At 40.2% G+C, this 23,356-nt stretch overlaps 1 protein-coding gene and 1 long non-coding RNA gene across 5 annotated transcripts in view; one reads left to right on the forward strand and one right to left on the reverse strand.

The window, feature by feature from the left end:
- nbeaa (neurobeachin a) overlaps positions 1 to 23,356 on the forward strand; it is a 123,800-nt gene that overhangs the window by 84,057 nt on the left and 16,387 nt on the right. The window contains exons 18-48 of one of the 4 annotated variants that reach the window (XM_015038910.1): positions 736 to 844; positions 961 to 1,042; positions 1,222 to 1,345; positions 1,476 to 1,668; positions 2,209 to 2,898; positions 2,997 to 3,446; positions 4,062 to 4,279; positions 4,398 to 4,551; positions 5,022 to 5,045; positions 5,947 to 6,030; positions 6,727 to 6,907; positions 8,490 to 8,614; positions 8,708 to 8,776; positions 8,883 to 9,051; positions 9,373 to 9,752; positions 10,301 to 10,437; positions 11,489 to 11,643; positions 12,874 to 13,000; positions 14,987 to 15,106; positions 16,996 to 17,129; positions 17,756 to 17,817; positions 19,863 to 19,927; positions 20,185 to 20,293; positions 20,507 to 20,673; positions 21,391 to 21,515; positions 21,612 to 21,767; positions 21,862 to 21,894; positions 22,185 to 22,321; positions 22,426 to 22,543; positions 22,965 to 23,067; positions 23,158 to 23,273. In XM_015038910.1, coding sequence (XP_014894396.1) covers positions 736 to 844; positions 961 to 1,042; positions 1,222 to 1,345; positions 1,476 to 1,668; positions 2,209 to 2,898; positions 2,997 to 3,446; positions 4,062 to 4,279; positions 4,398 to 4,551; positions 5,022 to 5,045; positions 5,947 to 6,030; positions 6,727 to 6,907; positions 8,490 to 8,614; positions 8,708 to 8,776; positions 8,883 to 9,051; positions 9,373 to 9,752; positions 10,301 to 10,437; positions 11,489 to 11,643; positions 12,874 to 13,000; positions 14,987 to 15,106; positions 16,996 to 17,129; positions 17,756 to 17,817; positions 19,863 to 19,927; positions 20,185 to 20,293; positions 20,507 to 20,673; positions 21,391 to 21,515; positions 21,612 to 21,767; positions 21,862 to 21,894; positions 22,185 to 22,321; positions 22,426 to 22,543; positions 22,965 to 23,067; positions 23,158 to 23,273 — 4,916 coding nt within the window. The remainder of the gene's footprint in view (positions 1 to 735; positions 845 to 960; positions 1,043 to 1,221; positions 1,346 to 1,475; positions 1,669 to 2,208; positions 2,899 to 2,996; positions 3,447 to 4,061; positions 4,280 to 4,397; positions 4,552 to 5,021; positions 5,046 to 5,946; positions 6,031 to 6,726; positions 6,908 to 8,489; positions 8,615 to 8,707; positions 8,777 to 8,882; positions 9,052 to 9,372; positions 9,753 to 10,300; positions 10,438 to 11,488; positions 11,644 to 12,873; positions 13,001 to 14,986; positions 15,107 to 16,995; positions 17,130 to 17,755; positions 17,818 to 19,862; positions 19,928 to 20,184; positions 20,294 to 20,506; positions 20,674 to 21,390; positions 21,516 to 21,611; positions 21,768 to 21,861; positions 21,895 to 22,184; positions 22,322 to 22,425; positions 22,544 to 22,964; positions 23,068 to 23,157; positions 23,274 to 23,356) is intronic. The other 3 variants (XM_015038911.1, XM_015038913.1, XM_015038912.1) reach the window with 3 other exon arrangements.
- LOC106951397 (uncharacterized) lies at positions 10,376 to 19,537 on the reverse strand. Its single transcript, XR_001425811.1, has 3 exons — positions 18,644 to 19,537; positions 13,686 to 13,773; positions 10,376 to 10,460 (listed from the first exon to the last, which is right to left on the reverse strand). It is a non-coding gene; the product is annotated as an uncharacterized LOC106951397 (long non-coding RNA).

Below are 23,356 nucleotides of genomic sequence, written 5' to 3' on the forward strand. Positions count from 1 at the left end.
GCATCCAAATCCCATCATGCATATCATAATGTGTTCAAGGAATATGAGAAAAGCTGGACAAGCTGGAGGTGTAGTTGATTTGTTAAGCTAATAAACAACATCTGAATCACCATCTCAATTAACACCTTAGTGAAAGGCACCTTGTTGGTGTGAAAATACAATTTTTATTCATGTCGAACAATATTATTCTATTTTTTTTTTTTTTGCTTCAGCTAAAACATTTTAAAAATAAAAAAGTTCCTAATAAAGTGGCAGTAAGTACAATTTAAGATGACTTTTTTTTATGTAATTGTTAAATTTTGTAATTAATTTTAAGTAATTTATCAGAATTTACAAGGGGTGAAAGTCAATTTCATCCCAGTTAAAAGGGGTGAAAATGAATTTCCCCTTGTGGCTGTTGGCTTTAGAAAAAGGCAAGCTTTGGCTTAATAAATGTTTTTTCTGCCATTTGTCTAGCATTTTCCTTAATATAAAAGATCAAATGCCATGGTTTGATATGATATCACAATCTCCTTGTATTGGCAGATTGTCAAAATTTTAAAACCGTTCATTTTATATATTCAGTCCAAAAGTGTTTTGTTAGCAAACGTCAGTGCTGTTCTCTGATCCTGCTAAAAACGACATGGTACAATTTTACAACCTACTAATATTTTGTTTTCTCAGTGGCAATCACTGTTGGGTATAATTACAATGATCCGAAATAATATTCAATATTTTTTTTCTGTTTCTGTGCAGGAGGAAGGTGGAGATCATGCACACACACAGTCTGTTCACACTGCTGGGAGAAAGGCTGATGATGCACACCAACACGGTTTCCATCACCACCTACAACACGCTATATGAGGTAGGTAATTGTGACAGCATCTCCTTTCTCTACATTTCCATACAAATTTACATAACCGGGATAGAAGTGGTCTGAATGCTGTTTAAATGGCATCCGCTGAACTTCTGTCAATGCAGATTCTGACGGAGCAGGTGTGCACCCAGGTGGTTCACAAACCCCACCCTGAGCCAGACTCTTCTGTCAAGATCCAGAACCCCAGTAAGTAACGAAGCTCTCCTCTGTGGCTTCCATCTGCCGTTCTTTTCTTATTGGTAATGCAAACAAAGTCTGGATTGAAAATCAGCTCTTCTCCCATCTCCCACTTACTGATGTCACTCACACATCAGTTTCTTGTTGTCCCTGCTCCCTTATTATGGACTCTTTCTTGTTTCTGCCAGTGATTCTGAAGGTAGTGGCTACGCTGCTGAAGAACTCCACGCCCAGTTCTGAGCTGATGGAAGTCCGGAGACTCTTCCTCTCCGACATGATTAAACTCTTCAGCAACAGCCGTGAAAACCGACGGTAAAACCAAAACAAAACCAGTTTCTTGAATTTATTCCACCTCATAACTAATCATTTTATTTTACAACTGATTATTTTGCCATGGACAGCTCATGCAACCTTTTTTTTTTTTTTTTTGGGTTTTTTTCAGCTGCCTGTTGCAGTGCTCGGTGTGGCAGGACTGGATGTTCTCCCTTGGATACATCAACCCCAAGAACCCAGAGGAACAGAAGATAACGGAAATGGTGTACAACATCTTCAGGATCCTTCTCTACCATGCTATCAAATACGAATGGGGAGGGTGGAGGGTCTGGGTTGATACTCTCTCCATTGCGCATTCTAAGGTACGAGTGGAAACTGCAAAACTTAAATCTTCAGTGTCCTTTTATTTACGAAATATAGTTCTGTGCAGAACTGAGTAAGATTTAGTTTACTGACATAGCTCCTTTTTAGACTAAATGCCATCTCAACCCCCTTACAGACAAACTGATTAATAACGTATTATATGGAATTATATGGCTGTATGGAATATATTATTAGCAATAACGGGCACTTATGTGTTTACAGATGCATTCCAAAGAAAAAACCTAAGTAAACAAAAAAAAAAAAAAAAACGTATATAATTGCTTTAAAACCCATGGATTCTGTCACAGATTTTTATTTTTTTTTATCTTGCCCTGTTCTCAATGTAAAATTGAGTTGATTTTATGGATTCTGGCCTTAATGCTTCTAGAGACTGGAGTCCCAGTTTTGTTCATGCTGTCTGGTTGTGATGATCTATAGCCCCCCTTGGGACTACCTTCTGAGTATGGATGTGGAGGGAAGCTGCTCTCGGTACACATCTTCTGATCGCCTTTCCAATTATATCCCACCATCTGTCACAGGTGACCTATGAAGCCCATAAGGAGTACTTAGCTAAGATGTATGAAGAGTACCAGCGTCAGGAGGAGGAAAACATGAAGAAGGGAAAGAAAGGCTCCGTCTCCACAATCTCCGGCCTCTCGGCCACACCGGCTCCCGTCGTTAACGGGAATCTAGAGATAGATGACAACTCTCAGACTCAGACCCCCGAAAGCGAAGCAGAGTACGGCGAAGGGGCAGGCGGGGACTCGCGCAACCTTCTTGCTGAAGGTTCAGTGAAGCGGCCGAACGGTGAAGCTTTGACGCCAGGGGAGCAGAGTGCTGGTCCAGGGGTGAGAGTGGAGGTCCATGACCTCCTGGTGGACATTAAGGCGGAAAAAGTAGAAGCCACTGAGGTGAAGCTGGATGACCTGGACCTGTCTCCAGAGGGCCTGAGTGGAAGTGTGGGAGGCAGTGGGGGCGGGGTAGGAATAGAAAACGGACCTCTAGTAGAAGTGGATTCTCTCCTGGACAGTTCTTACTGCTCTGTTGTTCCGAACCTGAACGGGAATCTGGGGCCCAAAGACGACACAACAGGCTCAAGGGTTGGAATCGGGACCAGCCTGGGACTTTCGAGAGTCAGCATGGAGGATGATGGGAACATGGGTCCTCTCATCACATTAGCTGATGAGAAAGACAGTGTTCCAAGCAACAATGGATTTCTCTTTAGCAAGGTAGGCTCTCATTATCGCTCTCCCTGATTAATTCAAATAGTTTTTGTGTAGCTTCATCATCCTCTTCTCGCTACCAATTTGGATTTTATCTTCACCAGGTTGATGAGAAGCTGCTTCCAGCTCTGGCATCCACAGATCCCCTTGTTCTTCCTAGTCCGGACCAGCCTGCTCCATCAGGAAGCGTCCCCGCTCACTCCACCACCAGCGCCAGCGATGACCTCAGCTTGCTGGCCCACATGACCAGCTGCGACTCCGATTTAACACAAACCCAAAGCCACACCCCTGGGGAACTCCCTGAGGATGGACCATTCAAGATCCAGAGTCCTCTGGCTGACATCAGCTCTATTGCTGAAGCCGAGAGCCAGAACCAGCTCCAGGGAGCGACTAGACCCGAATTCCCAGAGGGGGAGGGAGCATCCAGGCCAGAGGGAGAGACTGCGGGGTTGAAGACCGGGGGAGACACAGCCAGTACCACTTCTGATACAGAGAGGTCAGATGATGGGAAAGACAAAGACATAAAAAAGATCCAAACTACCGCTACCACCCAGGTGAGTATGAACTCTCAAGGTGCATAATTACCTGCTTTGCTGCTTTGCTCTCAGAATCCCTGATGATTCTGTGAAACTACAGTACAAACACTGCTGGTCTGAAGTTTACATCCACTCATTGTATAATTGTGAGCTCTTAATGATTCACTTAAGCCCTTCAAGTATAATCATTAAGGAAAATGATTATATGATTATATTTCAATAAATAAAAAAAAAGTAGAATTGGGTGCACAGGTTTCAGTTAATTGTGGATTTTCTCTAATCTACACATTGTCAGAATTTTATATAGACAGAGCTAGACTATTTTCTCATCTGAAGGTAATAGTCTGGGTCAAATGCAATCGATTAGTTATTGAAATTTTAAACTGCCCAAACACTGTTTGCTATGTTTGGACATTTGAAAAGGTATTGAGCCAGTTTTTGCAAACCAGCTTCCCTATTCCGCTCAGTTTGATTGACCTGAACTGAGAAAAAGAAACTCATCTTATGACATAACAGCAGACACTCCCTTGTTTACCTTTGTTTCTTTAAGTGAACTGTAATCGTGCTTGTTTTTATGTGCTAACCTTAAGGACAAACGCAGTGTTAACCTTTCAGTCGTCCTCTACCTTGCAGGCCCTGCACGGCCGCACCGCAGCCCAGCTGGAGCGGGACCTGCGTGTCGACCTGGGCTTCCGGGGAATGCCCATGACGGAAGAGCAGCGGCGTCAGTTCAGCCCCGGCCCGCGCACCACCATGTTCCGGATCCCAGAATTCAAATGGTCCCCGATGCACCAGAGGCTGCTCACCGACCTGCTGTTTGCCCTGGAGACGGACGTGCACGTGTGGAGGAGGTGAGTGGGGCCACGTGAGCTGTGTGTGTCTGCAGCATAAAATTGGGTCAGCTGCACGTTTTCCCCGGTTGTGTCACCAAGTTAACTTTCCTGCCCTTATTGTCCTTTTTTATTTCAGCCACTCCACCAAGTCAGTGATGGATTTCGTGAACAGCAATGAAAACATCATCTTCGTCCACAACACCATCCACCTCATTTCTCAGATGGTGGACAACATCATCATTGCCTGTGGAGGCATCCTCCCTCTCCTGTCGGCCGCCACCTCCCCCTCCGTAAGTGGCTCTTCTCTGCCCCCATGTGGTAGAACTGAGAATTGTAGCTCTTAAATGTACATTGAATTTGTGAAAAAAATAAAAACGTGTCTTTTCCCTCGGTTCTATGGTTGTTTGTTTATAAGCAATAAAACACTTCAAGAGCAAGAATTATGTAAGTTTAAATGTATTGGTAAAACATCCTGTTTGGTTTAACAATATGTGCATTTATGAAAAAATTAAACTCTTCAAAAACATGGATTCTTCTCTTTAGTAACTTATGCATTTAACATTTGTTCTAACACGCTGTTTTGATCTTTATTTCAACTTTGCTCTAATCCTTTGAATTAACAATTTGATTTATAATTTAAATAACTTTTCCTTTCTGTCATCTATATATTTTAATCTTTCGTTTCCTCTCTGTGTTGCGTGTATTTTGTGTATTTTCTTGTCTTTCTTTGTCTCTGTTTTTGTCTGTTTTGCATGCGCAGAGTTCTAAGAGTAGTGCCAACACTGTAAGTTACAGTTTCTTCCTCTTTTTCTACTCTGTTAATTTTTCTGTTTTAGTTTTATTATCATTGTGAGCAACACTAACCCATGCGTGTCAGACATCCGTGGTGTTTTATTCTGCTGTGCTTCTGTGCTGCTAATCAAATCTCCAATTTAGATTATTTGTTGTGGTCAGACTTTACGTTTTTCTTTCAAAACTCTTTTTTGATTATGAAATGAAAAAAGGGGAAACACAATAGAAGGAATAAATAAATTAGATTTTTTTTCCCCCAAACAAAGTAGAAAAATTATTTTAGTCAGACATTTATAAACACATCATTGAAACGAATGCCATTAGTTTTGGACTTTTAATTGTGTATTTGAAAAGCTATTCTTCTGGAGTTGGATTATAATACAACACTTTAGCATGTAGAATTTTTTTTGTGTGAATTGAGTGCATAAGTTTGAATACAATGTGGATTTTTCCTATGCGATGTAGAATCAAAATTTGACATAAAGCTCCAAAAACCTTCAGGTCCTCTGCCTTAAAGATAAATAAACGTAGACGGTTGAAACGTAGACACAACTTGGTGTTTAAGTAGAAAATGAACCCAAACGCACATCAACATAAACTTGCTATTTATTGTGAAGAATGTAGGAATTGTCAAGGTGTACACATAAATTACTTTGAAAATTTAGAAACAAAAGCACTTTTGAACCAAAGTTTTATTTTCTGGAATTTTGACAGAATGGTTAAAATGAGTTATTAAAAGTTTAAGCCTAATTTGACCATAATGCTTACGATGTGTATGTAAACTTCTGACCCGGACTAGAGTGTCTTTTCTATAAGAGAGAGAACAAGAGTGTTTTAGACCGTCCTCGAGACTTGCTTTTGCTAAGAATGTCCCGTTTGTATCAACACCAAAGAAGGCAGGAGGAGCCGGACCCCAGAGGGGGTCGAAGGGAGAGGAGGTGACCCCCATTCCTGGGGGAGGAGGCGCAGGGGGAGAGGTGCGTACCGAGCCTGAGACTCTCATCATCAACAGAAGAACTAAGAGCACCAACCAAAGCAAAGCACTTCTGTCCTCACTCTGTGTCTCTGTTATTCCTCAACTGTCTGTGCTCTGATGAGCCTCCAGACGCGTGCACTTTGTTGACTCCCCACAGATCTGCGCTCTCTGCTTATAGAAGCAGTGAAACACGCAAAGCAAACGCTTGCTTTAAACACGTGATGCTGTCATTAGGTTATAGGTATTCATATATCACAGTATAACTGCTTTGGGATTAAAACAGAACCAGCTTAAAGGTCACAGAACAAGGTCGATTCAAGTGACAATGTTGACTACAACCACACTGCTGCTGTCACAAAGCAATTGTTACCATCACCTGTGTGTCATCAGGCTGCATTTCCTGTGTATTGTGGAGAGCACTTTATGTTGCCAGATTTCATCATCTTGATTTCTCAGCATGACCCTGAAGGTTGCTCTTCCTGTTTGTTGTTACAAACAGCCATGACTGATTTAGTCATGCTGATCCAAGGCCCAGCTTACCCAAAGGCGAATTCTTTATAAAAAGGAAAAAAAAAGATGATTTCACCGTCTCTCCTTATCTGCAGAGAGAGCTTCCTTCTCACTGTGCTTACAGCCGAGATATTCACTATTATTGACTCTCCAATGTGTTCATTTTTGTTTCCTCTCCCCAATCCAGACGGAGTTGGAGAACATAGAGGCGACACAGGGAATGTCTTCAGAAACGGCGGTCACTTTTCTGTCTCGCCTGATGGCCATGGTGGACGTTCTGGTGTTTGCCAGCTCGCTGAACTTCAGTGAGATCGAAGCAGAGAAGAACATGTCGTCTGGAGGGCTAATGAGGCAGTGTCTCCGCCTCGGTGTGTGCTGCTCTAACATATTCAGTATTGATCAGAATCAAAACCCCTGCACTCATGGTTATGGCTGTAGACGTCATCATTACAGCTTTTTGCCTTGCTTAGTTAGCCGCGTTTAGTATCAGTAGTGCTGTAAATATTTCCAATTTTATAAGTTAACTTTGAAACTAGAGAAAAAAACATTTTTGTGAGAGAAGGAGAAAAAAATAAATCGACTAAACTGTTGATTTTCAGCTTTGTCAACTTTTTGTGATTATGTACTTACCATATGTGAGCCCACTCTTTTGTGTGGAAGTTGTTTCTTGCTGAAAAAGTCTTAGCTAGTTTCAGAATCATTGAGGTGTTTTATAAATAAAGCCAAAGGAAGCACGGATTTATGGGGATCTATTTCAAACGTGTCGACACAAGTTTGTGGTGGCTTCACACTGTGAAAAGAGCAAGATGGGGTGAGACTTGAGCAGGTGACAAGAAGGCTAAACAGAGTATAACAAAGTTCCTCTGAACGTACTGGATGGGGAAATGTTGGCAACCTGCTTGAAAGCTTGGAGTTGGCGTAAGGATATATATTCTAAGGCGAAAACCCACAGAAGCTGATGTTTCAGTAATGTACGGTGGGCTAAAGGTGTTAAAATGTAAACTCTGCAAAAATTTCTTGCTTTAAAATAGTAAAGGCCTGTTTTCCAGTAACACACACAGCATGATGTCGCCTCTCGTCCTTGTATCTATAAGTAAAGGGTTCATGGCAGGAAGGGAAGAAAAAAGGTTGGGTTATGTACTTATGCTTTAGTTCTTAAAGAGAAATTGATGCAAATGGGCATTGCAAGGTCAAAGCTACACAAGAAAAAGAGATTGGAAATTGGTTGCAAAATTCAGAGCAGTGCATTTCTGCTTTTAATCTTATTTTGGAGCCTGGAAAGGGCTCATTAAAGATGACTTTATTAAGTGAAAAGTTATTTTCTGGAGCTTTAAGCTTCCAATACTGACTTTCACTGATTCTAGTGTCTCTTCAAGAAGGATATGATTATGACATAAGAACAATATTCAAAAAAGTCTTGACCTCCCTGTGTTGATCATGTCTTATTTATATTAGAGGCAACATCATCCCATGAGCGCGAGCAGTCATTGTAAAACCAGGTTTGCTAATATTTTAGATCAAAAGTTGACAGAGTTCAGATTTAAAACTACATTTAACATGTTATACTAGGACAGTTAACATGTTATACTAGGACAGTTAACATGTTATACTAGGACAGTTAACATGTTATACTAGGACAGTTAACACATCTGAAACACCTTCCTAGAGAATGTAGATCCTTTCTATTACTCTGAGATTTCTAAACGGCTACCAACATTTCAAAATTCATTACATTATATAGCAAACAGAGGGTTTCAAAAGCTAAAAATAGAGCAACTTTCCTGAAATACTTTCAGCCTTTCTGTTATCTGCTTTACGTCTTGCTCTCTTGCGGACATGGAGAGAACCATTTCCCTTTAGATAGCTTCTGATTCCTTTGTGCTTTCTCAGACTTCCATCTTAAACACCTCACTGATTCTGAAAATTCCTGTTTCCTCCATTTCCCTTCAGTGTGCTGCGTGGCCGTCAGAAACTGCCTGGAGTGCAGACAAAGACAAAGGGATCGAAGTTGCAAGTCTTCATTAACCAGCAGCAAGTCGCAGGACAGCCTCCACAGTGCCTCCACTGCCAGCAAGGTACCAAACACACAGACATTCACATCCTGTCTCACTTAAAAGCCAGCACACTAACAACCAATGACCCAACAATTTCATGACTTATATTTGTAGCAGGATCCAGACAGACTCCTTCAGGACGTGGACATCAATCGTCTTCGAGCTGTAGTCTTCAGAGATGTGGTGAGCATGCCTGTTGGTGAATTATTTGTGTTGTAACACTAAGGAAACATATCCCACTGTGCTTGCAATATAATGTTTTTTTTATGTTTGTGTTGTTTTATTGCAGGATGACAGTAAGCAGGCTCAGTTTTTGGCACTGGCAGTCGTATACTTCATCTCAGTTCTCATGGTGTCAAAGTACCGAGATATTCTGGAACCGCAGAGAGAGATCGGCCGGTCCACCAGCTTGTCGGGGAGAAGCATCCGCCATGAAATAAACTCCCCAACCAGTACAGGTGATTTTTTTTCCTTTTCCCTCTGCTTCAGGACCATTTATATCATATAGTAACTTGTCAGTGACTCATCATTTTTACCCTGGAGTGGAGAAAATACAGACTGCAGCAAAGCAACAATAGTTTAACAGCGAGATAAAAATTTCAAATAAAACAGAAGGGAGGAAATCGACACAAAAATAAAACACTTTACAAGAAATAAACCTATATCCATAGATTTCTTTTGGTATCTGAATTTAAACAATGCTTATATTTGGCCATATATATAAGTGCATGTTAAATAAACAAAATAAAATGTTCTTTCTTTCTTCCTCATCGTAACAGAGCACCCATCCACAGCCTTCTCTGACCGCGACAAGCAGACCCCTACCCCAGTAGATGACTCTCCTCTGGCAGGCCTCCCCCACACGGATTCCGGCATCGGAGAAGAAGGACACGTGGCTGGGTCCCTGAACGGCTCCGAGGTGGGCCTCGGTGGGCTTGGCTTGGGCCTGGTGGGGAGAGAGACAGACAGAGACAGAGACAACGGTGGAGGGGGAGGTGGAGGGACAGATCTGCTGTGCAGTCTGTCGTCTGACGTCCGGAGGTCGCAGGAGAGCCTTCTGGATTCTCCCCACGATCCCAGATCCATTCCGAACTCGAGCCAAGCGCCACCTTCGTCCATCTCTAGCATCAGCCAAACAAACAAAGGCATCAATGTTAAGGTGAGCTTCTTAAAAAATCAGGGCACCCTACGAAAACCTGTGGGACAGGTTTGGACATGTTTCACAACAAATCAGTTTTATTTTCTAGAGAACTCTAAGAAATACATGAAGGTCAGAATAAAGTTTGTACCAATGTAGACAAAAGACCAGGACTTCTAGAATATTGGATTTTGGACAAAATAATCTTAAATTAAAATATGTGAACACCACAATACAAGGCATGTCAAAAACAACATTCCAGGAAAAGAACATCTATTTACTGTGAGGCATTTTTAGATATGGTTTAGTTATTTTTTTTAGCTTGCAGTTACAATTGATGCATTAAAAATATTGTCCAAATCTTTTAGAATCCTGCCTGAAATTTATCTAAGTCTGAATAAGGCATACTCTCTAACCCTGTGTATGACCCTGTGAATTTCTCCAGCCGGACTTTCAAAGTTTAAACCTTCCTACGTCGTATACTCATTTTTCTCTGTGAAACATGTACACTTAAACCAGAATGTAATGATTCTCCATTCACCAGATTTGTTTTTTTCCCTGAAACGCAGGAAATCCTGAAGAGCTTGGTGGCGGCTCCCATTGATGGTACGGAGTTGGGTCAGGAGTCCGGGCCGACGCCCTACCACCCGGACCCCGCTCTGAAGACGCATCCCATGCTGCCCATGCAGTTCCACTCCTTCGACAGGTCAGTCATATTCACGAGGGGATCTGCAGAGAAAAGATATTGACTTGTTAGCATTGAGCTAGACACACCCCATCAGCTGATCAATTATTACAGTCAATGTTGATATAGACCACTGTTCTAATAGTAGAACTGGATCTGGATGTTTTGTTTAGAATGTGAAAAAAGTTTTACTTAGCAGTGCTTTTTTGTTTTATTGTAACTCAAATAAATACATAAAAATCTAAGAACATGATTTTAACTATATTAGTTTAGTGCTAAATGATAGTGTTTAGTCTTGTTTTATTTGAGTACATTTATTAAATATGAGGGAAAAAAATACTTTTTAAAATAACTGCTTTTGTAAAATCCCCAATGCTGCAATTATTGGTATCTCTGCTGTTAATTCTTTGTACAATCTCCTATAAAAGATTAGATTATTTCAATGTTTTTACAGATCTTTTTACCTGACACTGTAAATTATTGTTTGCTATATATATTTTTACTATATTTTCTTATGTTTGAGGTCTAAGTTGCAAGCCCAAATCTTTGTAAAATATTTATTATTCAACCATGAAGACCCATTAAGATTCAACTTCTCTTCTTTTAAGTATATAATGGAGAAATTTATTAATAAACATTAAAATATTTTTGCTTATTTAGTTGTATATTAATTGACCAATTCTGTGTTTTTCCAATATTTTAATCCTACACCCCAAACCTGAAAATGTTGTTCACATCTCTATTGTAGAAAATTGTTTTATACAAAACCAAAGGGAAAGTTTTCTGAGTCTTTATATTTAGAAACATTTGTAAAATAGACCTTTGTTTATTTTACAAAATAAAATATGCTGTGTAGGTCTGATGTAGGTTGCTATGCTACCTACATCAGATGCCATGGTGACCTCAGTGAGGACCAAAGTCACCTGTCACTTCATTTTAACACTGCAGGCACTACAGAGTCAGTGTTTCACATCAGTTCAGTTTATTTATAAGGCGCAATTTCGCAACCAATCTCAGCAAGAACGTCTCAAGTGCCACTTTGCCTAATCGTTTGAGTCTCATCTTTCCACAGGAGTGTTGTTGTTCCAGTGAAAAAGCCCCCACCCGGCAGCCTGTCTGTCAACACGGTGGGCACACCCACCACCAGTGGATCAGCCACTCCTGGCAGCACACCCAACATTTTTGCCGCTGCAACAGCAACACCCAAGAGCATGATCAACACTACAGGTGAGAGAAAAAATGTTGGATATGTGGATGGAGACTCGCTCCATGGCAACAAAAACCTGCTTGACTCCAGGGGGCTGGAAAAAAATACATAAAAGATAGTTCACATGTCGTTGTTTATTGTGAAAGTAAAGAACTTTAATTTATTTTTTTTCTATTTTTGGCTTGTTGGACAAGGAAAACATCAGATATCTACAAGATGAAATAACTAAAAATTCCTGCTATTTTTAATCTATAAATACAACGACGTGATCGGATTAAATAAAGATTGAGAATGTGCTTTGATGTATAAACAATTTTGTATTTATTTCAGTTTCCACTTGCACACCATTAGCCCCATCGTAAAAACTGACTTTCTTTCCTCATTTGTTCCTCATATATTTTAATGTTAAAATGTTAGAAAAATAAAGTCAGACTTGGCCCCTGAGACTACAAAGAGAGGTTGAAAATAACTATAGGACAGGCAGAATTTAATGGAAGCATGTCTAACCCTGATGCAGATTTCTTATTTTTTATATATATATATATATATATATATATATATATATATATATATATATATATATATATATATAATTTTTTTGTTGAATGACTTTTCCTCAGCCTCTCAGATTTGAATTGATTGTGTTGTCTCAAAACACCTTGTACTTTTACTTCCACACTTTGCCTGCCAGAGGGGGGAAAAAAAACTGAATAGAAAGACGCTGAATCAGCAACTCCTTTTTAGAAATAGTTTCAGCGTCACAGAAACCCGATGAGTACAGTTTGAGAATAGAGACGGAAAACACAAGCTATTTAATGCAAATAAGCAAACTCCCCTCAGGCTGTCACCAGCGCTCTTCCACATTTTACTCTTATTTACTTTTTTTGCTCCTTGTAGAAACAGACACAGCATCACACTCAGCAGATCCATTGTAGGGAAATAGATTAGTATTCACATCCCTGCCGGCCCGTCAGAGATACACTGCTGTATTATGCATCCATAATGGAAGAGGCTGGGTGGGGTGGGGTGGGGATGGGGGGGAGTTGCTCCCTGCACTGGATTCTTTATATTGATTGCAAAGCTATTTTCACAAACCATTACCAGAAGAGGTGCAGCAGCTTGTCTGGAAAAATAACATCCAAATTGAATTTATTTGTCTCTGACTGGTGATATAAATGTTTCATATCTGGGATGGTCGTCTTATTTTTCACCACTCTTCCTCTTAACCTCTTTGCCCACCCACCACCCAGGTGCCGCAGACTCTGCCTCCTCATCCTCTTCCTCCTCGTCATCGTTCGTTAACGGTGCAACTAGTAAGAATCTGCCAGCAGTGCAGACAGTGGCCCCAATGCCAGAAGACACTATGGAGAACATGAGGTGTGTGTAAACGTCGCCGTAAAAGCTTCCCAGCCATTTGATTTCCTTCCTCTTTTTTTCTGTTTTTTGTTCTTTCCTCTTTGGTTTTCGTTGTCACTTTAATGCGTCTGGCTTCAAGTGTGTCGTTATCATATTTCCACCTCACTCCCGCCCCTTCATTCCTTCTCAGAGAGTTCTTACAGCTCACAGAGAGGTTAGATGATGCATTTATTGTCTGGAAGACCTGGGAGCTTCAGGAATGTGGCTACAAGCTCGCAAAAAGCTTCGGTAGCAAATTCCTCAGATCTGCAGTCAGTTTATTTAAACGCTGCATCTAATTCTTAGCCGAAGCAAGAGCTATGCATACATCTTTTTTACGAGCAAATTCAGAGCACTTGCCTCTGAACACACATCGACAAGAGAGAAATATTGGAAAATATGAACAAACGACAGGGATTTCATTAATCTCATCTGATAAGATCGAGCTTTGGTATTAAACCTCCTCAATGTGGAAAAAAAAATGGCTGCAGTTCCAACACACACGCACACACACGCATACACACACAGACTGAGCTCATTAGGAGGAGGGCCAGATGCATCCAGCCAGAGGAAGTGAAACATGAGCTCGCCTAGCTCCCAGGGTGCATATCGATTAAGATTAATATTCCTCTCACCATACTTATTTTAAGCTGTCATGCACACGTACCACTGACGCATCCCACTTAGTCAACGCTATATGCTGCTCTTCAGCCTCGACATGATGACTGTGTTTCAGTGTCTTAGCTTGCTCTGCACTGTAGATAAGAAAAACACAATTGATTGCAGCGTGCAGAAAACATATTCCATACCCCTTGAACTTGAATTGCTTGAAGAAACCATCTAAGTAGTAAATAATAGTAAATTAAACACCTGTGTTGCTCATCTCATTCTAAATCCAGATGTTCTGTGAAGGTTTCAGAAATGTATTGGAGAACATTAACGAACAAATGGCATTAATGAGAGAAGCACTCAACCAATCCCGAATAATTCTATAGAGACAGGACAAATAGAAATGTTTTCCAGAAAACTGGGCTGTATTGAACAAGAAGACGATGATCATTGGAGGAGCCGTAGATGGCCTGTTTGAAGTTTCTCTCAACTCATCTGGAAATCTGACTTTCTGGCTTACATGAAAACTTACATGTGGAAGAAAATGAATGATCGCACTGAAAACTGCGTCCCCACAGTGACTCACTGTGGCAGCAGCATCTTTATGTGGGAATCCTTTTCTTTAGCTGTGGCTGAGTACCTGCTCAGAGTTTCTGAAAACCTGTTGGAGGCTGAAAAACACTCGAGCTTGGTGCAGATGTTCATCTTCTATCAAGACACCACCACTCGACATGCTCCCAGAGCGGGATTAGACCATATGCAAGTCAACGTTTAAATCTTATTCTGTGGCAAAAGTTGATTTTCACAAATATATCTATTTTATATTTTTGTTGGTTTGCAAAAAAATCAGTCTCTGCATCGGCAGTTCTAATTGCAGGAAAAAAAAAATTCTATTAAATATTAAACCCACAGTTTTTCCCTTTCTATTGGTAAGAAAACATTTCCTTTCACTTGGCAATTTTCCATGACCCTGTCATAAAATCACATAAAATCCAAATAAAATGCAGTTTCTGGCAATAATGTTACAAAATATCAAACAGTTCAAGGGGTATAAATAGTTTTCCAAAGCAATGTATTTCTACAAACTTGAGCTCACCACTCTTAATGTCTTCCAGAGAACATGTAAATGAAACTTTCATTAACATCAACCTTTGTTTTGTCTTGGTAAAAACACTGTTGACGTCTCTAAAGTCTGAATACGTTTTTACTATCCAGGAAATGATTTTTGAGAGGAAATGATTTGTAGAAGTTTGTACTTTAATCATTAGCAGACACAGGAGAGTGTGAGGTGTGTACGTGTGATCCTTAATCAGTGTGCATGTCTGCATGTGTGTTTTTTATGTGTGGTTTGTATTCCAGTGCCTATTGTGAGGTGGCGCAGTGTGCGCTGCGCAGCGGTCAGACGCCCCCTGAGCTCAAGTCTTTTAGCTCTCTGGCAGGCTTCCAGGCAGCCCCCCGAGATGCAGGACAGTGTTTTAGGCAAGGAGACACCCGTCCTGTCCCCTACTCCCCCCCTTCTGCCACACCCTCCACCACACCCTTTCTGCTCTGGCCAGCTATTACTAAATGTTCTCTGTATGCCATGTAACAAAAGACGGACATCTTTGCTTCAGCAAGATGATGGCATCGCTTTTGTTTTAAGGCCAACAGCTCATACTGTTCGCATTTACTGCACCACATTTAAGTCTGTCCCTTACTGCATGGTTGTCTTCACACACTCAGCCCAAAGTCTAGATCAGACCTGGGTTTCACTTTATTCCTTTGTCAGGGACCCAGGTCACAAGTGTTTCCATAGTTACAAACATTGCTGTTTCTATTACAGATTTATGTTTGAGGGTTTTTACTTTTTTTTTTTTTTTTTCAAACATCAAAAATATGGTGATTCGTTTTTTGTCTAATCTAAATTTTTCACCTATTGTCACAACTTGATATCTGCAGGTGGGATTTTATATAAGGTGGTGTTCTATGGAGTAGTCATCAACACTCAGTATGTTAAGGCTCTCGCTTTGAGGGAACAAAAATTCTCTTCATCTCCACATCGTGTATCGATTTCTGACTAAAGCAAACCCAACCCAAAAAAGTTATTTGGTTCTTGTAAACTCTTGTTTTATTTTTATTATTTTTTATTATTTTTATTTTTTTTTTTATCTTTTGTTTTCCAGATGTTAGGTGTTCACACAGTGGCTGAATTTGACTTGGCAGGTTTTGTTTTGTTTCACAGCAGATCCACACAACTTTTTATGAAAATAACCACTGCCACTCATGTGAGCAAAGGACTAATCCTGAACTGAACGATTAGTTCAGGATCCTTCAGGCAATTCAAGCAATTCAATTTTGCTTGAATTGACTGATATTAGAAATCCACTTTGAAACTGTCCTTTCTCTGTTTACTGGTAGTTTAGGTTTTTCAGACCAATGTCTGTCACGCCTTAGAAAGTGACTGCTGCGTTTCATAGAACCTAATTAAATACAAATTTGAACTAGAAGAGGAACAGCAGAGGAAAATAAATTTCTGCTCTAATGTTGTCCTCTGTTCTTCTAATATCAACAATAGCCACAAAAAATTTGAAAATATAACCAGCTAGGTTAACTTAATATTTACAATACTCGGCAGAACTTAACATCTACCGTTTAGTAAACTATTATTTGTGCCTTTTTCTTTTGTGAAATTGTTCGATTTTTGTACAATTTATTTTAAATCACAGGCAAAATTTGAGAAAATATGCATTAAATAAAAAAAATGGACATCCAGATTGATATAGTTGAAATGGAGATCCCTTAAAATGGGCAATTTCTACAAATACTGTGAGATCTGTTGATTGAACACCTGCCTTAGCTTAATTATGAAATATATTTTGCTCATTTACTTGAGAAATAACAAAAAAATCTTGTAAAGCACAAGGAGGAAGTGGATCACAAGTACTTTCAGTGCTCCCATATTTATTCAAACTTTTTTCTGTACATGAAACATTCTCAATGCAGGAACACCAAGCATTTATACTACAAGAAAACACACAATCCAGTTTTCAACACTCGAGTGCGATATAGTAAAGCTGCTTCATCCATTTTTAATTTCATTTGCTCAATGATCAGCTGTTTAACTGCAGCACTTTCCCAATAGTAACACAGCCACCTTGCCACCAAACCCCACACATCATCATGTTTGATTCTGACCTTTTGCGTCGTCCATGTCCGGTTTACACTCCCGGTTTTTCTCTTGTCCTCCCATTTCCCTGCTCATTTCTGTCATGCATGTATTTTACATCTGTTTGTAACTCCCACATATTTTAAGATCTCGTGTGTCACGTACGACCTTCTCACTTCTTTTGTTCCTTCATCTTTCTTTCTCGCCCTGTTCTCCTCTGCAGCATCACCACTAAGTTGGAGCGCGCTCTGGAGAAAGTGGCGCCGTTGCTAAGGGAGATCTTTGTGGACTTCGCTCCCTTCCTGTCCAGGACGCTGCTGGGTAGCCATGGGCAGGAACTGCTCATAGAAGGTACAGGTGCTGTACACGGCTCCTTTTTCTCTAACTGGCGTCCCTCTCTGTGGAGTCTCCTCATTCACTGTCCCTCACCGCCATGTTTGAGTGCGAGAAACACCAAGTGTGCCCTCTCGTGTGTGTGTGTGTGTGTGTGTGTGTGTGTGTGTGTGTGTGTGTGTGTGTGTGTGTGTGTTTGAGAAACACAGAGTGAATGAGCGTCTTTGAGCTGCTTCACTCATTCGTCAAGCAGGTATGAAGTCACTACTTTGCACTGTATGAACTTAGCTAGACAGAGATGTATGTTTTTAGATCAGATTATATTTAGCATCATTTGAATTGTAAGTTGTCCTAAATGTGTCCTCAGTCTGCCCACCTGCTTCCTGTTTTGTAATTCACTGTCTCTGTGTTCCTTTTTCTCAATTTTCTCCCTTCTTTCTCTTCCTCCTCCACTTCCTTCCTTCCTGAATCTCTCTGCTTTTTGTCTTCCCTGTGGCATGCCTCTTGTAAATTAAACTATGGTGACTGTATAGCAACCCAAACTGCTAAGTCTTCTGTAACTTCACTGATATTTTTTGTGTTTTGGGAAAATGTGTTTGTCAGATGAGGAGAAGAAAGACTCCTGACTGTGGTGTTTGTGTGTTCTGCAGGTCTGGTGTGCATGAAGTCGAGCACATCTGTGGTGGAGCTCGTAATGCTGCTCTGTTCTCAGGTTGGTGACCTTTCAACCTTATTCTCATTCAGGACCATCTCTATTAATAGGCTTATTATGTCATTTTATTGCAGTATTTAAAATTTTAAAAAGCGATAATTGCATTTTTATTACACACACATTACAATGACAACTTTTATGGAGATGCTGATTTCGTTTTCAAACAGTACTTTGTATTTACTCAGACTGAAGGCTAAAAACTGCATGTTCCTAATCTCCATGCCATGTCACATGGCATTCAATAATTTATGTAAAAGCAGCCCTGACCAATTATGAACTTTAATGTACAGAACATGGTCAGCAAGCTTCATTGTTTTTATTGGTCTTCTGTAATAATCAAATCTCCTGAGAAACCTAATTTTCATTAAAAACTAACAGATTTGGCTCATTTCACTCTGTGCAGTGAATCTGTCAGGGTAATGTTTTGATAAAAAATTAACTTTTTAATGTTTTTCTAATGTTCTGACACTCTATACAATCACAAAACTTCATTTTGTCGCATTTTTCTCATTTGTAGCATTTGTGAATGTTTGATTCTTGATCTGTTATGATGATTTAAGAAGGTAAAAGTATCCATACACTGAGGTTAATGATATTTCATTACTATGGAATATACTCATTGCAGATGTAATATGACTTCATCTGACATGCATGCTTACAAAGAAAGAAAACTGGATGTTCCTAATCCTAAAACACAAAAAGACAATCAGTAAAATATCAGATCTTGACTGATGGAAGGAGGATTTTTGGTTCTTTTGTCCTCATGCATTAAAACCCAGTGGTTCTTTTTTTGTACTTGACGATCAAAAGACAGGATGAAACTCACCATTACAGAGCTGGGCGACCCGGTTTCTTTAAGAAGACTTGAAGTCTGTCTCACATCTTCAAGTCTGTTTATTTCGATTCGTCTTCAGAAGAGCTCTTCTTCTTGGAGTCATGCTCAAGTTCTCTCCTCTTGGTCTTTCTCCTGAGCTCAGCCTCTCCATCTCTGCTCTCTTCTCTTCTCCTTTCCGTCGTCAGTCACACTTCCAGGCTCTTCTGCTTTCCTGGCCTCAGTGTTTTCAGTAGCAACTGCTTTCATCTTCTACCCTCTCATCCCACCACTCCCTGTCCTTTTTGTCTTCTGGGAGGCATCTCGTCAGCATGTATAGTATTACCCCTGACTCCCCGCCTCGTCTGCCATTAGAGGGCCGCGGAGAGCAAACTCGAGCCCAGAAATCGATCCCCTAGATGCTGGGGGTGTAACGGGAGATGGCCTTAAGAGCCAGTGGAGCTAATGGAGCGCTGATAGTTTTCAGGCTTTCAGCAGCAGTGCTAAATCCTTTGAAAAGTTTCCCCTCTCATATGCACAAGAAATGGAAGATTGTGCAATTTATGGTTGTGATTGTAGTGATGTTTTTAGAGCTATGAAAATGTTTTTTTTTTTTTGTTTTTTGTTTTTTCAATTTACATTGCTAATGTGTTATTGATTAAACAAGTCAAGCGTTCTGTTTGCTTCCTTTTCTTTTAGTGAAAGCTTACTAGAGTTTGATTATATAAAACCCCACAACAAATTTTAAAACATTGGTGTATAAATGAACAATTTTTCTTTCCATTAAGTGTAAAAGAACATTCTCAAAAAGTAAATGCAGTGTACAGTTATAGATTTAATGTAAACATAATTTGTCCCTCTTCTTTTTTTTTGTGCCATGTTGTCACTCTTTGGACATGATTTATTGCTTCATTTTGTCAGAAATTTTATTTTTTTAATATTCTACACGTCTGACAGTAATCAGGCCTAGGCATTATGAGTGAAATTAGAGAACAAAAAAAGTTAACTATAGTGTTTTTGTTGTGTTTCTTTTCCATATATGGCTCAGTTGGTTTTGATTGAAATCACAATTACATAACTGTTAAAAACTATTAAAACTCTTTCATAATCAAAAATGTGTTAAAAATATCCAAATATTTAAAAGACACCATATGATTTTTTTTAAGGCACTGTATTTTCTGCTTTAAAAAGATCTTTGCAGATATCAATGTTGTTATTTTTCTTCCACTTGCAGGAGTGGCAGAACTCCATTCAGAAGAACGCTGGACTGGCCTTCATCGAGCTCATCAACGAGGGAAGGTAATCCAATGAGCTTAAAGGTCACCCATCCATTTACAGTCACCCTAATGTGTATCGCCTCCCCGGGTAGAGATCTGTGAGAAGTCCCAAAATAAACAAATCTTTTTTTGCATAATTTAACACTTAAAATGTACAGCCTAGAAATGAATGCAGCAGTGCCACAGCTATTAGCTCTGCTGACAATTTTGATCAAAGAAACTGAAAGATTTTTTTGTTTACCAATATTTATGCTACTGACATCTGAGCTCTTTTGCCAGACTCTTGTGCCATGCCATGAAGGATCACATTGTTCGTGTTGCCAATGAAGCAGAGTTCATCCTGAACAGACAGCGGGCCGAGGATGTCCACAAACACGCCGAGTTTGAGGTAAACAGGGGCTCTCCATCTCCTGTTACAAAGCACTGCAGTGCTCATTCATTTTATCTCTTGCTTTCTGTTTTTTCTTCTACTGCACCAAAGTAGGAATTTTGTATTTTTTTTCTAAGTACATAATAAATATGATCAAAAAGGCAATGTACACCATCCATGCATTAAGTTGCATCCAGTGGTCCTTGCTTAACTCGTATTCCCTCTGCTCAGTCTAACTGTGCTCAGTATGCTGCGGACCGCAGAGAGGAGGAGAAAATGTGTGACCACCTCATCAGTGCTGCCAAGCACAGAGACCATGTGACTGCCAACCAGCTGAAACAGAAGATCCTCAACATCCTGACCAATAAGCACGGAGCCTGGGGGACAATGTCACAGAGGTGAGTGGAAAATGTCAAAGTCTAACAAGAGCCCAGTCCAGTATTGAATCCAAAACAGTGAACAAACCAGTTCTTCAGAAGATAGAAAGCAGTTTATTACAGTAGAGTGGTTAGGATTTGTCCAACTGACATCCCTCTGTAGAAAGTAGTTTTCTTTCTAGAATCTTCCTCCATTTCTCTGTTTTGCCCTATTTATTTTTCAACACCTAAATGATGCTGAAAACTGAATCTTCTTCACTCTGGAACATCCACACTGAAGAGTCTTGTCAGCGTTTACACTGGTTCAGTCACTGATAAAAAGCCGAGTTACCAGTGCCTGTCTAAGTTTAAACCTCAACTTCCCTCTTTTGTGTACAACCTCTTTCTTTCACATTTTCATTAAAGCCCTTTAATTATGTATATTCCAAACTGCATTTTACTTCTGTTTGCCCAGATAAACCAACAAAATTTAATGTTGCATCCACAGTGCTTTGATTTTGACTGTTTGTCTTTTAGATGCATTAAGTCTATATTTTTTCCTTATCTCTAGATTAATGAGTCCATTTGTGAGATTTTATCACTTAAAAGTTTAGCTTAATGTGTTTGTAAAGTTGGAAAGGCCTCCTGAGACAAAGCTTCATCTCAAACTTTAATCTCTTAAATGTCCCAGAATACACACTTTGATTGTTATCCACTAGAAAAAATATTCAAAGCATCATTTCCCTCCCATTTCTCCAGCCAATTACATGACTTCTGGCGTTTGGACTACTGGGAGGACGATCTCAGGAGGAGGAGAAGATTTGTGAGAAATGCCTTTGGATCCACACATGCCGACATTTCACTAAAAGCTCTGGATGAGTACGGTCAGTATTTTTGCTCTATTGTTAAAAAATAAATAAAAATAAATAACTGTGTCCGGTGTCAGCTTTGTGCAGCTTCTCACTGACTGTGTAACACAGGCACAGAGGAGGACGAGGAGGAGGGGGGTGTTAAGTCGAAGAAGAACTTCCGCAGTCAGTCGGTGGTCACCCAGAACCCAGAGGCGGAGCTGATGCTGGAGGGAGACGATGACGCCGTCAGTCTGCTGCAGGAGAAAGAGATCGATAACCTCGCTGGTAAGGTGGAGACGCACGAAGACACAAAAGAAAAACTCCACGGCAGTCACGCCGTCATGCTGAGCAGTAAACTGTATATGACTCTCGTTTTTAGTTCGTTTCCGTCCTCGACTTTTTACCTCCAAAGGCAAGTTGGACCTTTAAGTTGTTGTTTTTTGTTCAGCTGCACTAACCACCCAGCTGATTCACCTGACCTACTACGAGTTAATCAGAAGTTACTAAATCTGATTCTGATACAGATCAACTCTTGATGCTTTTAACACCAGATGGTGCAAACAAAGTGGAAAATGCAGATCAAAAATCAATCCTAGCCTGTTTGAAATGCTTCTGATGTCTCCATGTCTTTGATGCTCCTATAGACCTCCTTCCTGTCAGGGCTATGAATAGATAATTTAATATTGCCCCATGCTCCTGCAGGCCCTGTGGTTCTGAGTACTCCTGCTCAGCTGGTAGCCCCTGTGGTGGTGGCTCGAGGCACTCTCTCCATCACCACTACAGAGATCTACTTTGAAGTTGATGAAGAGGATCCTACATTCAAGAAGATGGATGCTAAAGTAAGAGAAAGCACTTTTTTTCCCTCATCAAGGTGCAGATAGACAATAGAAAAAGAAAAGATGAGTAGTTTCCTGTGTGCTGTAATGACGTCCATCCTCAACAGGTGCTGGCTTACTCAGAGGGTTTGCACGGGAAATGGATGTTCAGTGAGATCCGAGCCGTCTTCTCCAGACGCTACCTGCTGCAGAACACAGGCCTGGAGGTCTTTATGGCCAACAGAAGTGAGTTTGCAATGATTTTACCAGAGAGTAAGCTTATTCTTAACATGCTTTTTATGAAATCATTAGTAGCAGCATATCAATTAGATCTGTTTTTAAATATAAACAAGTTCAGATCCCTTTGATCCTTTTGATAAAACCCAACGTATTAATTTAATTTCCCAGACCGGAGTGTAGGAGAGACTGAAGACGTTTGTGAAACTAAAGTTACGATTCATTTTTGGTTTGACTTTTGGCTGTTTTTCTTGACTTGAATTAAATATCTAAATAGTTTCAATATGCTTATAGCTTGAGGTAATTCCTTTTTGATTTATCTGTATACCACCTATTTAGTTTATGATTAGTTTTTCAGAAAGTACATAATTTTATAATTTGGACTAAATAATCCTGACATGTTGGTCTTGTTTTCTCTGCTTCTTTCCAGCATCTGTGATGTTTAACTTTCCTGACCAGGCCACAGTCAAAAGGGTCGTCTATAGCCTCCCTCGGGTCGGGGTGGGAACGAGTTATGGACTTCCACAAGCCAGGTGTGAAACGCGTGTTGTCTGTCATATCATTTTAGGATAAGAAAAGGACTGAAAATAAAAATCCCGTGTTTGTTTGCATTTACATCTCAGGCGTATCTCCTTGGCGACCCCACGTCAGCTCTTCAAGTCGTCGAACATGACGCAGCGCTGGCAGAGGAGAGAGATCTCCAACTTTGAGTACCTCATGTTTCTAAACACTATTGCAGGTAAATTCATTTTGCAACCCGTTGTTCTCACCAACATGTGCAATGCATTTGCTCTCCATTCTTAGTCAAATCATTTGAATCTG

The sequence above is a fragment of the Poecilia latipinna genome, unplaced genomic scaffold, assembly GCF_001443285.1.
Source record: "Poecilia latipinna isolate Pla-1442-1.1 unplaced genomic scaffold, P_latipinna-1.0 Scaffold457, whole genome shotgun sequence".
NCBI lineage: Eukaryota > Metazoa > Chordata > Actinopteri > Cyprinodontiformes > Poeciliidae > Poecilia > Poecilia latipinna.